Below are 16,960 nucleotides of genomic sequence, written 5' to 3'. Positions count from 1 at the left end.
TCACAATGCAATAGCTTTATTAAATTTAATAATAAACAACTCAGCAGCTCGATTTTAATATTCACACTGAATATATTTAACAAAAAAAATCATAAAATTTAAAATAACAAAGATCACACGATTTATAACATTACGGTAAATTTACTTATGTTACCGGCAATTGTTGTACAAGAAACTAACTAACAAATATACTTATGTTACAGAAAAATCTGTATACAATAGCTACAAATAACGATACTCAACCAAGACAATCCTACATGGATACTTTTAATTACTTTCACACTTCTTATCGGAAATGTTGAAAGCGCAGTTACATTACACCATTTTTGCTTTTACGTTGTTCGCGCTGATGATATATTGAGATTCTCAATTATACATTATTTATTTTTAAATTCAAATTTTTTTTTCGATATTGTTTTAAATCAAATATTAAATTTTTATTTTTAAAAAAGAGAAAAACATAAGAAAAAGAAAAGAAGAAAAACCTCTTTGAAAAAAGAAAATCTTTGTTTAATCCGTTAGTATAATTAATAAAATTAATTAAATAATTTTATTTAATTATTAATTCTTCTAACAAATTATTTTCTGTCTTCTGAATTAATTTCGTGTTTTTGTTTTTAATTTTTGTATTTGAATCTCTATAGAATCGGATCCCTTGAATCCTGGTTCTGAAATTTTTGTAGAATTTTCTTTGAATACGTCTTTGGACTCACTTGTAAAATTGGAAAAGAGAAACCAAGAATCGGTTCGACTCAAGTTGCCAGCTGTTTGGGCTGCGAACCTGGAGACTTAGTTTATTCAAGCGGAAGTTTATTTTTACATATGTAGGATTTCGAAAAATTAAACGAAATATTGTTTAGTGGTTGCTTTCTTTTCGCCTGAAACTTTAGAATCGGTTCATTGATATTTTAAGATTAAATAAGCGAAATTAGGCTATAAAATCATTTTTAGATGAAGAAGATATTGGTAATAGGAAACCGCCGGAAGCTTTTAGGTCGACGCAACAGCTTGCGGGTGGACCTTTCAATGAGAATATTATAAAGAACGTATTTTTGCACCTCGATAGCATATCGGTACCCACAAATACGAGTAGTTTCAGGCATTCGGACTAATAATCAACTTCATCTAACGAACGGCGGTTGGCTAAGATCGAAGAGATGTTAGTGAAATTAAACATGCGGTCGGGAAGGAAAAGTCGATCGCGGGCTTCTAATTTTAGGAACCGCAAGTCCAATTGTGGTATCATTCTTTTCGAGTCCTGTATGTTGGTATCATCGACGTTTTAGGAATAGTGCTATGAAATTTATTTTTTCGTTTTTTCCTCTTTAAATTTCCTAAGTCAGAGTATTTCGCCTCAAGGTATTTCCCCTTCGCAAGATCGTATTGAGGCAATAGTTAACTTTACTACACCCACATCGGTAAGTCAAATTTAACGGTCTATAGTCTTGGTTAAGTATTACCATGGATTCATAGCCAGTCCAGCTAAGCTTTTGGCTTCCATTTATGCTCATGTGATAGAACTAATAAAGAAACCCAAATTTTTTCTCTTCAGAAAATTTTTACGATTTTTCTCAAGCGTTAAAAACACTCGCACGTAATTTCTGTAGGAGCAGTATTAGAACGATTTCGCGGCAACGGCTGGGAATCTTTGCGTTTTTGTCGAGAAAGAAAATATTCGGCATTGGATCGCGAACTTTAGACTATCTATTGGGTCATCAAACATTTCCGGTACTTTGTTGAGGGTCGGGAATTTTCGTTTTACATAGACCATAAGGCACTTGTCATGGTTCAGGCTATTCGATTTGATCGACTTTCAGGTTTTTTCAAATAAGCGAAAGCACGACGAAGAACTTAAACCGTTTCTTCGCGTTGGCAATAGTTTTTTTAAACAACGTAAAATTACTTTTCCCGACTTGGATTTATACTGCGAGGCTTCCACTTCAACGAACCGACCGTATGTTCCTAGCGGCTTGCGTAAGATCATTTTTGAGCACCTACATGGTTTTTCTCTTCCTCGAATTCGTGTATCGTATGAAAACAATAATTTAAGCGATTGAGTTAATATATACTACATTATAACTTGAGATTTCAACTTAAATTTATTACCAACCGTATTGTGTAAACAATAGATAAGTTATGTGATGGCAACAAATTTTGCATATCGAGTTTTCGGTGGGAATGCACTTATCCATAGTTATAGAAGTGTAAGTAAACTCTTTTTAGCAACCTGTCGGTCTGTCGATCTGTGTGTGTACGCGTGTATCTCAAGTTCGGCTGAACCGATTTTGATGAAATTTTATATATAAGTTTATTTCGACCATGGCACGGATTGATCAACTTTTGAGATATTCGGGAACTGCACTTTTACCGGGCCGGTTTTACATTTTTGACCATTTTGAAGAAAATATTCAAGCGATTTACTTCAAATTTCATATATAAGCTCAGCTCGACCGTCTGCGAAACCTCCTAACTTTTGGAAGAAATCATTTGTCAGTAACTGGGCGCTTACTACGGGCCAAATATACATTTTTGCGTGTATAAGGAGAAATAATCAACCGATTTCATTGAAATTTAATATTTAAATTCTTCGTATTGAAACAATGAAGATATAAAATTTTTGGAAAGATCAGGAATCGAAAACTGATCTGAGGGCCGATTTTACATTTTTTACCATATCTACGGAACGAATTGATGGAATTTCTTGAAGTTTGATATTTGAGCTCTGGTTGTTACCGAAACTAACTGGCGAGCATTTCAGGGAATTCGGGTAGCACAAAGCGAAACTCTACTAAGAGCCAAATTTACATTTTTCTAGGTATGTTAACTATAAGCTTAATAATGTCCTAAAAATTGGAAAGAAGTATTTAACAGACATTTTTATAATATTCTGTAACACTTTCACTTAACTAGACAATACACATTGCGGTCGGTTTTGTGCTGACCACATCAGATTTTTTTTTATATATATATTGATAATATTTTATTTTTTTTACATTAAATTTAAAACTAATTATCTTAATAATATTAGCCCAAGTAAGATTTCCAACGCTTACAGAAAAAATATCAAAACAAGTAAAAACGTTTCAGTCGGTATAAACCGATTGAATTATACCCTGCACCTTTCGTTATTGTGTAGCAATTACTTGAACCCCTAAAATCATTCTATATAAACTTCACGGACACGTCTGACCTATTGGACATCCGACTACCAAGTTTCATGAATCTGACCTTATAATTTTTCCAAATATTTAAAATTAGCTTTTGGAGTTGTATGGTAAGTACCTGAACCTGCCAAGCAATTCCACCAAAACTTCACAAATATATCTGATCTATAATCGGACACACAACTGCCAAGTTTCATGAATCTGACTTTATTATTTTTCCAAATATTAAGAATAAGCTTTTAGACTTGCATGGGAGCTACTCGAACCTGTCAAGCAATCGCACCAAAACTTTAGAAATATGTCGGACCTGTAATTGGACACACAACTGCCAAGTCTCATGAATTTGACTTTATTATTTTTCCAAATATTTAAAATAAGCTTTTAGACTTGTATGGGAGCTACTCGAACCTGTCAAGCAATTCCACCAAAACTTCAGAAATATATTTGAGCCATAATTAGACATATGATTGCCAAGTTTCATGAATCTGACTTTATTATTTTTCCAAATATTTAAAATTAACTTCTGGAGTTGTATGGCAGGTACCCGAACCTGTCAAGCGATTCCTCTAAAACTTCAGAAATATATTTGACCTATAATTGGACACATGACTGCCAAGTTTCATGAATCTGACTTTATTATTTTGCCGAATATAAAAAATTTGTTGTTGGAGTTGTATGGCAGCCACCCGAACCGGTGCAGCTATCCCATAATAATTTTTAGAGCATGTGCAGAATATAATTGGACACATGTATACAAAATTTTATATTTATACCTTTATTAGTTTTTGAAATATTTAAAATAAACTATTTGAGTTGTATGGCAGCTACCCGAACCCGTTGTCCGAATTAGTCCAATAACAATAGGGCTCGTCCTTGGCACAAAAGAAAAAACTTGTGAAAGTTTGGTGTCGATTGCATTATTCGTTTTTGAGTTATCGTGCGATCGGACGGACGGACGGACGGACGGACGGACAAACGGACAGACGGACATGTCTAAATCGACTCAGAATTTCATGCTGAGCAAGAATATATATATATGTCCATACCGCAGATGACTCCTTCAAGTAGTTACAAACTCCATACCAAAGTTAATATACCCTTCACGAAGTGCAGGGTATAAAAAAGGAGAAAGCAAGATGCAGAAAAAGACAAAAAGCAAACGAAAAAAATATGTTTTCTCAATTCTGTACATATTATATCGTATTCATATCGTACAAAATGCATACCGATTTCTGCAGTTATTCATTTTCGTTTTGTTCTCATATTCTAATAAGTTGAATAAGCTTTAGCCGCATGTTTACCTCACGTAAACGATTAGAAATTAGTGAACGAATCATGAAATAAACATTTAAAGAAAAGAGTGAAATAATTCTGTTACTTTTTTATTGTAGTTTTATGAATTTTAATGGACAAAATGGTTATGCACCAATAACATGCATTTATGTTTATATTTCGCTAGAATAGAAAAAAATTATTTACATTTGATGTGCATGTTTATGCTCATAGCCAATAGCACTCAATTCGTTTACAAAAGGGGTGAACATAAATTTCTTAAACATTCTTATAGACATTATGTAAATAATGAAAGTAAAACAACGCGATAGATAGATGTTAAATACTATATTACCATTCTTTTTCTCCACAAATGAAATCAACGCAAACTTATAAATTTTTTTTAAATTTGCCCTTTTTTGCCAGACCCATCTATTGAGCTTCGTTGAAATCTGCATCAGATTTTAATTTCTGTTATACATCAAAATATAAAAACAAAAAACAGAAAAAAAAGAAAAAGCAAAATATAAAACAGAAATCTTACACACTCAATGACGTAAGAAACTGGTTCAGCTTCTTACCTTCAGCTGGGTTAGCATTCCGGTTGATTTCTACCTAACTCTAATCTAGTAGCTTTTCGGTAAACTCTCAAATTCTTGATACTGACATTCTGAAATTATTCTTGTTTTTTTAAAACAAAAAAGATATTGTTTGCAGACCACATTCTTCTTAACATTAAAAATAAGATTTTTGCTATTAAAGACCCTTAAAGAAAAACATGGTGTTTTCAGACGTTATTGGTAAATATTGTAAATGGAAATTTCAATTCCTAACCTAAAGACTTAGTGACTTGCTTAAATTTTAGAAGGAAAATTTAAAACTGAAAATTTTTTTAAAAGAAATTCTTTAAATTTTGAGCAACAATCAAAGAAATAAACTTTGCGATTTATAGATCAAAATTTGTGTACTTTTGTCTATCAAACAGCTTCACATTGTTATTTTGGCAACATTCTCTTAACTAGGTAAGATTTTAAAATATAAAGGGTATTTTTTTTTCTTCGTGCGGCAAACTTTTGTACAATCTGGTCATTTACATATTTATGTTGTGAATTTACATATGTGTATGATAATTGATTGACATATGTACATATATAAATAGAACAAAAATGTGGAAATAAAACACAAAAATTTTTAGGAATAATTAAGTGTGCGTGTTTAGTTTTGCATGTATAGAATAATAAATACAAATGTGTGATCTTAACATTCTAAACAATTTTTATTCGCTTTTATGTTCAACATTCTGGCTCGCATATTTTTTAAAATTTTGCTTTTCGGAAACTATATAAATAAAGTTGGGTCAAACCAATGGTTTGTATTGTAGCACTTTTCCCTTCAACAAGTGAAAATACTGCTAATACAATCTATGTTTATCCACCACACTATTAAAATTATTTTCAATTATAAACGAAACTATTTGTAGGATTGCATATATTTAGGATGAACGTTTTATGCAGTCTTTGAAATAAAGCAAAAATTAATATGAAGTTAGGTTAACATAATGCTCAATTTTAAGGGTTGATTGTGTGAGCTAAGAAAATAATTATATTTTTTAATGTCACGAAATTTACCGTTAGCCTTATGCGTTTATAGAAATTCGAAAAAGCTTGCGGTTTCGGAAATATAAGGTGTCAAAAATTCAAATTTTACAAATTTCAAGAGGAGATAACTTGTGAGGGGGTGTAGATGGAAAAAAATTTTCTTCTAAAGAAGTGAACAATTTGTTAATGTGTAAAAGCCCCTAAAATTTCAAGCTACTACAGGCTAGGGTCTAGAAGAAAAACGACATCAAAAATTTGGAAAAAACGGACTTTAGATAACGGTAAATTTGAACGGCTATTTTGTTTTTCAAAAGTTTAATTATAGTATACCGCAATAGCAGAAATGAGCCACTGCCTTGTTGCGTTTGCAAAATTTCGAAAATGCTTATGGTTTCACCGCACTAAATAGTTAAAAAATTGCATTTTTAGGGTTTTAGGGTTTAAAATTTTACTCTACGGAAATAAGTTTCTAGTAAAGATCTATGTACATATAAAATTTCAGCTTTCTGTCTTCAAGGGTGTAGAAGTTTTGTAAACAGCACACGGACAGACGGATGGACGGACGGGCGGGCATAGTGAAACTAATAAGCACTTTTTTACAAAAAATTTTTGGAAAAGTGCTAAAAAGCACAGAGTGACAACAACCCTTATATCAAGTTTGTACATATCAATAAATATATTACGATGCTAGTATGTACGTACGAACATGCATTCTACTTTGCATTAGTATGTATTAACTTTTTTTTTTCAAAATATTTTGAAAACTCAATTAAAAATTATTACACTTTACTAAAACTGCTTTGACATTTTTTAGATAAAATCTGATGTGATCAGCACATAACCGACCGCAATGTGTATTGTTCAGTTAAGTGAAAGTGTTACAGAATATTATAAAAATGCCTGTTAAATAAATATATCTTTCCGATTTTTAAGGCATCAGTAAGCTTTTAGTTAACATACCTAGAAAGACGTAAATTTGGCTGTTAGTAGTGTTTCGCTTTTGGTTACTCGAATTCCGTGAAATGCTCGCCAGTTAATTTCAGTAACAACCAGAACTTAAATATCAAACTTCAAGAAATTCCAACAATTCGTTCCGTAGATATGGTAAAAAAAGTAAAATCGGCCCTCAGATCAGTTTTCGATTCCTGATTTTTCCAAAAAATTTACAGATTCATTGCTTTAATACCTTGAATTTAAATATTTAATTTCAATTAAATCGATTGATTATTTCTCTTTATATCCGCAAAAATGTATATTTGGCCCGTAGTAAACGTCCTGATTTCTTCCAAAAGTTAGGAGGTTTCGCGGACGGACGAGCGAAGCTTATGTATAAAATTTCAAAAAAATCGGTTGAATATTTTCTTCATAATGATCGAAAATGTAAAGCAGGCCCGCTAAAAAGTGCAGTTTCCGAGGTCTGATATATACATATTTCAAAAGTTGATAAATCCATGCCATAATCAAAATAAACTTACATATTATAAAACTTGAGGTTTCTTGCATATAAAACTGGAAATTTCTTGCTTGGTTGAAACCGAACTTGAGATACACTCGTTCACACACAGACCGACAGGTTTCTAAATATAGTTAATTTACACTTCCCTACCATGGAGAAGTGCTTTCCCGCCGGAAACTCGTTATGCAAAATTTGTTACCATCACATAACCTACCCATTGTATACACAATACGGTCGGTGAAAACAACAAAATCGATATCATTCTCATATCAGAAACACATCTTAAAAAAGGAAAAAAGTTTAAACTGGGTAGCTACGCAGTTTATCTCACAAAGCACCCAGATGGCACCTCACATGGTGAAAGTGCAAAGGAGGAGTATCTACAAGCGACTACAATAACAGTTATTGACAAGTATAGTTCAGTTAATGTAAGTCCGGTATATTTGCCACCCCGACATGCAATTGAGGAAGATAAATATAACTATCTACTTTCACGCCCTCGGAAATAGATTTATATGAGGCGGCGATTGGAATAGCAAACACGTATTTTAGGGTTCAAGATTAAAAACTACCAAAGGTCGCGAGCGAAAAACATGCATTGATAAATATAAAAATGTTACCTTGTCAACTAGGGAGCCAATTTACTGGCCGTCAGATAAGAGAAAAACCAGACCTGCTGAATTTCTTTGTATATAAAGGAAGTCCTTATCCACTTAAACATATTGAATCCTGTTTCGATGGCAGTTCAGATAATACTCCAATAATCGGCACATTTAGCTCAACAACAACACATAAATCTCCACAAATGAGAACATACAATCATTAAACAGACTGAAACTCTTTTAGAGAGTTTCAAAATTTGAATAAGCAAATAAATCTTAACGTATTTCTAAAAACAAATTCGGACATTGAGAAAGCTGCCGTACACATCACTAATATGATTCAGGAAGCTGGATGGCGCCCAACACCTAACCTACAAGAAGAAAATAAAAATGTAATAATCCCGATAATATTTGCAGAACATCTTTACCAAGTATTTCAACCTAATGAATCGGATATGAATGAATTTGAAAAAAACAAAAATCTGCAAAATAATAAATAGTGATCAGCAGCTGTCACTGCCAATAGAGAGAACTACAACAAGAGAGATCGACAGAACGATTCGAAAGCTAAATTACTGAAAAATTTACCCAAGAAAGCTATAGTATTCTTAACCATACTTTTCAACTCCAAATTACGTAATTTAGTACACGCCACTTCCCAATAATATGGAGAACATCTCAAATATGGGTGATCATCAATTTAGGTTTCGTTCACAACATTCGACAGTGGAACTAACACATCGAATAGTGCAAAAAATCAGGCACTCGTTAGAGAAACGGGAGTATTGTGTTTTTTGGATATACAACAGGTCTTTGACAAAGTATGGCACAATAGTATGACATATAAACTGAAAGTGCTATTCTCACATTCGTACTATATGACTTTGAAATCATACTTAGTAAATAGAATATTTCACGTGAAATATTATGAAAAACTCTCAAGACTTCACGATGTAAAATCATCGGTACATGTCATAGGTCGAATCTTATACTGAATATATACTGTCAACGATTTATTGGAACGTACTATGTCAACGATTTATTGGAAATACAGACATTTGGTGATAATTTTTTGTATAAATTTCTGTATGCGTCTATGTATGAAAAATGGATGAAATATCATAAATAAATTCTAGCAAGTCTCAGTAAATGCTAATAAAAGCCGAAAAAAATGAAACAACCACCACACATTATTCTGGAACTAAATTAAAAAAAGTTGAAAATTACAAATACCTAATGCTGGTATGTTAGATACGGAACTTTGTAAGCAAAAGCCACTTGAGGCATAGTTACAAAAAGGACCAAGAATTGGGAATTTATTTAAAGCAACAGAGTACAATTTTTCTGTGTACATATTTCGTTGAAAACCTTTTCGATTAGCGATGTGAAACTTTTGTGTTGCTTCTTACTGTTTTTTACATCCTCAGTTTACTGTGTCCGCGGAAAGGGACGGATGAAAATTCGTCACATGCAACAACAGGAAAACCAGAGATTGGATTACGAGTGTCTGCAGTAGGATTAAACCTTGGGACTGCTGTAGCATAGCTGTGCTAGGTGGCGACAACGGTTCCCAAAGAATGAAACAACCGTCGGTCTCTCCAGGGAGAAGTTCATCGATAGGATAGGGAAACAAAATCGTAGCCTGCAGATGAGCCCTTGGAGGGTGTTCCGTATGGATAGGGCAAAGAACGGGAGATGCTCCATAATCTTGGAGTTGCTCCATCCCCTCGTCTGCATCTCCCACGGAAGATCTAAATTTATTAAAATTTCATCTCAGATTTATTAAATTTATTTATTAAATTTTTTTTTTGAAAAAGAAATATTTTTATTCAAACAACTTAACTTATTCAAACATATACTTAAGTAGGGCTGGAATTTTTAGGTAAATACTTATTTGTTGACATTTTTATTTAGATCGATGGGGGTGATAATACAAATTTTTTCCATCAAATTTCTGTTAACTTTGCATCGATTTTATTTTACCTTTATTGACCTTTTTTTAGGTACAGAAGCTAAAAAAAAGTCAAAAAGAGCGTTTTATTCAACTCTACAATAAAAAACAAAATATAGAACACATTTATTACTTCCAAAGATTTGAAATAAAAATTAGAAATGTTGGTGACATTTTTTTTAAAGAGAAATTTATAATTTCGTCAATAAATAAACTAGGAAACTACTAAGCTATCACTTCCCGCTCAAACATCGAAAAGGCTGTAGAAAACGTGTAAAACGTAGTAGAAACGGTAAAAGATTTAAGTGGGATTAAAGATTTAAGCAGAGAAAGGTAAGTATCGCGAAATGTTACAAACAAATATTAATTTCGTGAAAATTTCCGATGGAAATTTGGCAACATCAAGAGGATGAACTCCACACTTTAAATTTTTGTCCCATTAATTTCACTTGATGTATAATGAACGTTTTTCATATACAAAATATATTAAATGTATCTTGTATGAAATTTGTACTTTTTACCAACCCCACTATGTGCAAGGTACGTAATGTATATCGCAATAAATTTTACATATCGAGTTTTCGGTGGGAATGCACTTCTCCATAGTAGGGAAGTATAAATAAACTATTTTTAGCAACCTATCGGTTTGCGTGTGCACACGTGCATCTCAGATTCGGCTGAACCGATTTTGATGAAATTTTATATGTAAGTTTACTTTGACTATGGCACGGATTCATCAAAAATATTCCACAGATTTACTTGAAATTTCATACACTAACTTCATTCGAGCATGCGCGGAACGTCCAAGATTTTGGAAGAAATCAGGTGTCAACTGGACCTTTATTACGGGCCAAATATACATTTTTGCGAATACAACGAAAAATAATAAATCGATTTCATTGAAATTTAATATTTTAATTCGAGGTATTGAAACAATGAATCTATAAATTTTTTGGAAAGTTCAAGAATCGGAAACTGTATTGGGGGCCAATTTAACATTTTTTGCCAATCGATAGAATTTCTTGAAATTTAATACTTGAGCTTTGCTTGTTACCGAAAGTTACTGACAAACTTTTCATATAATTCGCAAAAAATTACACTCTACTAAGAGCCAAATTCACATTTTTCTAGGTATGTCAACTAAAACTTTTTTAGTGTCCTTAAAATTATAAGGAAGTGTTTAAAACGCATTTTCAGTAGCCCTGTCCAGACAATTCAATTTTGCCAATCTAGACAATATATGTACATTGCGGTCGGTTATGTACTGACTACATCAGATTTTTTTATTTATTATTCAAACTTTTATTAATACAAATTTCAAAAATAAAGTTATTAATTTACTTAAATTTATTAAGATTGGTTGCTATTGGTTCTGTTTTTTCATAAACTTTTGCCTACTTAATTTCTTCCAAATTCTTTGTATAATGTAAAAAATCTTCAAAAGTTATTTTATCTGTAAAGTTATTTATTATATTGATAGAATAGCAGATTTTTTCTTTTTTTTTTCTACTACATTTGAAAATGCTTGATTAAGAAGTAAAGTTATCAAAATGTGTTAAAATATTATTTGTTAGTATGATGTTCCTATTATCAATTGTTTGTTTTAAAGTTATATTTATTGCATTTTTATTATTATAATTTATTCATCTATTATCGTATTTCTATTAAATTATTTTTAATCAATTTACAATTATTTTTATAAATACGATGTTTCTAGCTCGTTTATTGTTTTTGTTTCTTGGTAGTTGGTGTGAACAACGTCAATGCACGTCAACATTATTATTATCGGTATCGTCTGAAAATTTTAAATGTCTTTCCAAATTTAAGTTTTTGTTTGTGTTTAGAACTAGCATAATTCGTGATAAAACCAATCCCATGTTTTCCTTCATAATCTTCTCTGTTCCTATTAATTTTGTTATTTCTTTTAGTTTTATGCTTGAGTAAAATATTATATAATTTATTTTTTTTACTCTCTCCTCCTGAGCTTCTAAAGACGTACTTTTCACTGATGAATGATAATTTTTGTTATAAAATTAAATCTCTTTAGAGATTTGTTCTTTCAAAGGTAGCTTATTATCTATATTGAGAGTCCTAATTATTTCTGTGATGGTACTAGTAAGTTTTATACATTAGAGTTACGAGTACCTGTGTGACTGTTTGGTTTAATGGATTTCAATGACCTGATTCATGAAGAAGTGAAATGAACAAGTCCTTAAACCCATTGTCACTCAAAATTGTAAATATCGGAGTTTTCGATATTTAAAATTTGCGTAAATAAACTACTTTTAGAGAGATGTCGATCTGTGTATCTCAAGTTTTGCTGAACCGATTTTGATGAAATTTTATGTATGAATTTATTTTGTCTATGGTACGGATTGATCAACTTTTAGAATATATACTGGACCTTTTTGGGAGCCCATTACACATTTTTCATATATAAAGAGAAATAATCAACAAATTTCCTTGAAATTTAATATTTAAATTCGTAATGTTAAGAAACTGAATCTGTAAATTTTTTGGAAAGATCAGGACTCGGAAGCTAAATTGGTAGCCGATTTTCCATTTTTTACCATATCTACGGATTTGTGGAATTTTTTAAAATTTGATATTTAAATTCTGGTTATTACCGCCATTAACTGTCGACTTTTTCAGAGATTTCGGCAATTTTATTATTGAAAACTGTTTTTGAATTGTTAAACCGTTTTGAATTGGTTAACTATAGTTTCTAATATTTGTATATAGTCGTTTAAATCTTCGTTGTTGTTATTAGCCCCTTAATACATTAATTTTTTTTTTGCATTTGCTTAGCTTTAATAACCATCTTTGATGTTTGGGGTTAAAGTCCTTCCTTTATATTTAACGAGTAGATATATCAACGGTTGAACGATGATCTGTGAAAGTATTAAATTTTCTATCGTAAAGGTACGGTCGAAAATAGTTGCTGTCCAAACTAACGCTTGAAGTTTTTCGTCCTTAGTAGAATAGTTTTTTTTTTTCAAAATCATTGAGCGTCCAAAAAGAATAACAAATAGGGTGTCCCTCCTGAGAAAAAACAGCTCTTGGGTATTTAAGAAGTGGATGTTCCGTTATCAAATATTTAAGTTTTTCGAAAGCATTAATATATTTCGGGTTGTTAGCATTGATTCTAGCGTCTTTCTTTAAATTTTTTGGTATATAGCTTAGCTACTTTTGCATCTAAGAAGTGGATGTTCCGTTATCAAATACTTAAGTTTTTCGAAAGCATTAATATGCTTTGGGTTGTTAGCGTTGATTCTAGTGTCTATCTTTAAGTTTTTTGTTATGGCTTAGCTACTTTTGCATAATCTCTTACGAATTTCCTATAATAACCTGTTATTCTATTGTATTTTAAATTCTCTAACCTGTATTTTTAATTCTCTTTATACTTTTATTTTGTTGTGATTTGATTTTATTCCCTCTAAAGTTAAAATATGACCTAAGAATTAAATCTCTTTTTTCATGAAATTGCATTTATCCATTTGGATTTCTAATCCTTTCTTCGTGAGTTTATTTAAAAGTTTTCTTATGTGTTCCGTAAGAGTTGCACTAAATATTATAATATCGTTGAGGTAAACTACGAATATTTTATTTGGAAATTCCCTAAGTAAATCTTACGGATTTTGAAATACGTCCTTTTCCCTATCTTGTGGTTTGACAATAATTTCGTGTAAACCCTTCTCTAAATCGAATGTGGTAAAATATTGGGCTCTACCTTGTTTACATACTATGTCATCCAAGTTAGGTATATGAAACCTTTACCTATTAAAAGTTTATTTAATTTTCTGTAATCTACATATAACTATTGTAAATTTTTTTCTTCCTGAATTATTTAATTTTTTGAATCTATTCATAAAGGATTATATATCCAGAATTACTTTTCTGAATTATATTTTGCCTTTCCAGTTCTTTTAATTTCCTATATTCATTTCTTTTTCGCGGATTCTTACGAATCTATATGTCTTTGCATTAAGTTTTAATTTCGTGCATCAGTTCGTTAAAGGCGGCTAATTGATCGCCTTCTTTAAAAAGTAAATGCGAATAGTTGTTTTTCAAAATCATCTGCCTTTCATTTCTTCTTAATTAGGGTGATTTAAACCAAAATTTTTAAACCATTGCATGCAAGATTTCGTAATTTCAATGTTCAATATTTTTTCAATTTCAAAAACTCACTTATTGTCAATAAATGGTATTCTTTTTCCACTTATTTCGATGAAATATTTTTCTAAATTAATTTTGCTCTCAGACTTCCCAAGCCTATTATAGAACTATATTAACCTATTATAGAAATATATGTTCTTTTTTGTAATTCTACTGGAAATAAGGAACTAATTTATTCATTACCAAATTAGATCCTCTAGTTGTAGAAGACATAATTGACTTTTTCAATTTTTCTGGGATATTTAAGCAGTTAGAATGTATTATACTAATAGTTGATTCCGTATTAAGTATTATACTGTTGATTAAGTATTATACTAAAGTTTTTCATTGATTATTTTCTTATTTATCTTTAATGATTCTTCTTTCTAAATTTGAAAATTTATGTTATTTTGAATACCGCAAAAATATGGAAAAACTTTAACCAGAGACCTTACTATGCAATTCAATTTTTGTAGTACCAATAAATTTATATAGCACTACATTTCCATTTCTGTATATACGAAAATCGAACTACAAAGTAAGGCCCAAGGTGTTTTTGTTAAAAAACTCTTCCTCTAAGATAAAACATTGTAAAATTATTAAAACCATAGTAAGACGGATAGAAATAATTAAACAAATAATTTCATACTTTTAAATGCTTGTATAAATTTTTGTCTTTTTGTTAATTGTAAATGAAAAATTATTGTATTTTAACTTAATATATTTCTTTATATATTTTTTATTGCTACGAAATTTGCAATCCTTTTATTTTTATGTGAAGCATTAAAACAGTATTACAAGATTGCTAAATTTCCTTGATTTTGATTTTTGCTCTCAAATTTCTTTACTTCAAACACATTTAAAATAAAGTTGGGTCAAACCAATGGTTTGTGTTGTAGCACTTTTCCCTTCAACAAGTTAAAATACTGCTTTTAAAAACACTCTACGTATATCTACCACACTATTAAAATTATTTTCATTCATAAACGATACTATTTCTAGGATTGCATATATTTAGGATGATACATATACGTATATGCAGTCTTTGAAATAAAGCAAAAATTAATATGAAGAGGGGTTAACATAATGCTCGATGTTAAGGGTTAATTGTGTGAGTTAAGAAAAATAAATATATTTTTTAATGTCATTGAATTTACCGTTAGCTTTTTGCATTTATAGAAATTTGAAAAAGCTTGGGGTTTCGGAAATATAAGGTGTTAAAAATTAGAATTTTACAAATTTCAAGAGGTGATAACTTGAGAGGGGGTGGAGATGGAAAAAACTTTTCTTTTAACGAAATGAACTATTTGTTAATGTCTAAAAGCTTCTAAAATTTCAAGCTTCTACAGGCTGGGGTCTTGAAGAAAAATGACATCAAAAATTTGGAAAAAAAGGACTTTATATAACGGTAAATTTGAACGGCCATTTTGTTTTTCTAAAGTTTAACTGTAGTATACCGCGCTAGGGGAAGCAAGCCACTGCCTTTCTGCGTTTGCAAAATTTCAAAAATGCTTATGGTTTCATTGCAACAAATAGTTAAAATAGGCCATTTTTAGTGTTTTTGGGGGGTATAACTTCTAAAGGGGGGAGATAGGTAAAAATTTTGTTCCACGAAAATAAGTTTCTAGTAAAGATCTATGTACGTATTAAATTTCGGCTTTCTATCTTTAAGAATGTAGAAGTTTTGTAAACAGACACACGGACAGACGGACAGACGGACAGAGTGAAATTAATAAGCACTTTTTTTCAAAAAATTTTTGGAAAAGTGCTAAAAAAGGGACGCATACAACTCAATAATGCATGAAATAAAGAAAAAATAAAAAATATTATTCGGTTTGAAGGTAAAATTTCATCTGAATAATATTTAATAAGTAATAACATACATACATACATATGTACATAATTATGTATAATAATTTGGTTGCAATGCAAATTAAAATATCACACCTGCTTAGGTACTTCTAGACTATCTTGAGCTTTCATTTCATTTCCAGTTGGTGTCCGTGATCTTGTAAATGTCGTACGCAAACGATGCATTGTAGCTTTCGAATGTTGCATTTTTATCAAATTATCTGTTTTAAATTTCTACATTATACACAAGAATTGAACTAAAACGGTTTCTAAAAATATCTGCTCATTTTTACATTAACGAAGCCGGATTCAAAATTGTCAGTACTTACTTATTTACATTTTATTAAAAATATCTGACTTCTTCTTTTGATTTCGATGTTTTTTTAGAACTTACGTTTTTGCTCATCTTTTAACTCTTATGTTATGTTTAGTGTATGCTATTTACATATGCATTTTGCAAACATACGTTTTATATAGACGAAGAAATTCCAATTGGTCACTTCTGATTACCATCCTTTCAAGTTTAGCTTTCTTACGTTGTTGTCACATTCGTTGACAAAAGTTTTAAGCTTATTTCACTGGAAATATTTTTGTTTAAAAGAGGACAAAATGTTAATAATATTATCTGTATTTTCAGCAATCTTTTAAAATATATTAATGAGTGATTCATCAGTTTTATAGGAAAGGAAGTAGAAAATTTGCATACTTAAAGTTTTCGGAAAATAAAGTATTGTGCAAAGAAATATAGAAATCCACATTCTCATTTAAATAAGTAAAATGAAAAATTAGATAATGTTATATGAACTATGCTCCAAAAACTTAAATAATTTTTAGCACAACAATTAGTCAGTATTGGAAAAAATTGAAAAAAAATTGCAAGAGTTAAAATGCACATATACATAGGTTAAATT

At 30.7% G+C, this 16,960-nt stretch overlaps 1 protein-coding gene across 5 annotated transcripts in view; it reads right to left on the bottom strand.

Annotated features, from left to right (window-relative positions):
* The window catches only part of LOC129607005 (eye-specific diacylglycerol kinase), a 198,621-nt gene extending 182,242 nt beyond the window's left edge, over nt 1-16,379 (bottom strand). For 2 of the 5 annotated variants that reach the window (XM_055517687.1, XM_055517692.1), the window contains exon 1: nt 16,146-16,375. In XM_055517687.1, the coding sequence (XP_055373662.1) occupies nt 16,146-16,256 (111 nt within the window). In that variant the 5' untranslated portion in view covers nt 16,257-16,375. Of the gene's footprint in view, nt 1-16,145 lie in introns of all 5 variants that reach the window. The other 3 variants (XM_055517689.1, XM_055517691.1, XM_055517688.1) reach the window with 3 other exon arrangements.
* Between the last annotated feature and the right edge of the window lie 581 nt (nt 16,380-16,960).

Source organism: Condylostylus longicornis, unplaced genomic scaffold (assembly GCF_029603195.1).
Source record: "Condylostylus longicornis isolate FDR11 unplaced genomic scaffold, ASM2960319v2 ptg000024l, whole genome shotgun sequence".
NCBI classification, from domain to species: domain Eukaryota; kingdom Metazoa; phylum Arthropoda; class Insecta; order Diptera; family Dolichopodidae; genus Condylostylus; species Condylostylus longicornis.
The sequence above is the reverse complement of the archived record's forward strand: the minus strand, read 5'-3'. Positions and strand labels throughout refer to the sequence as shown.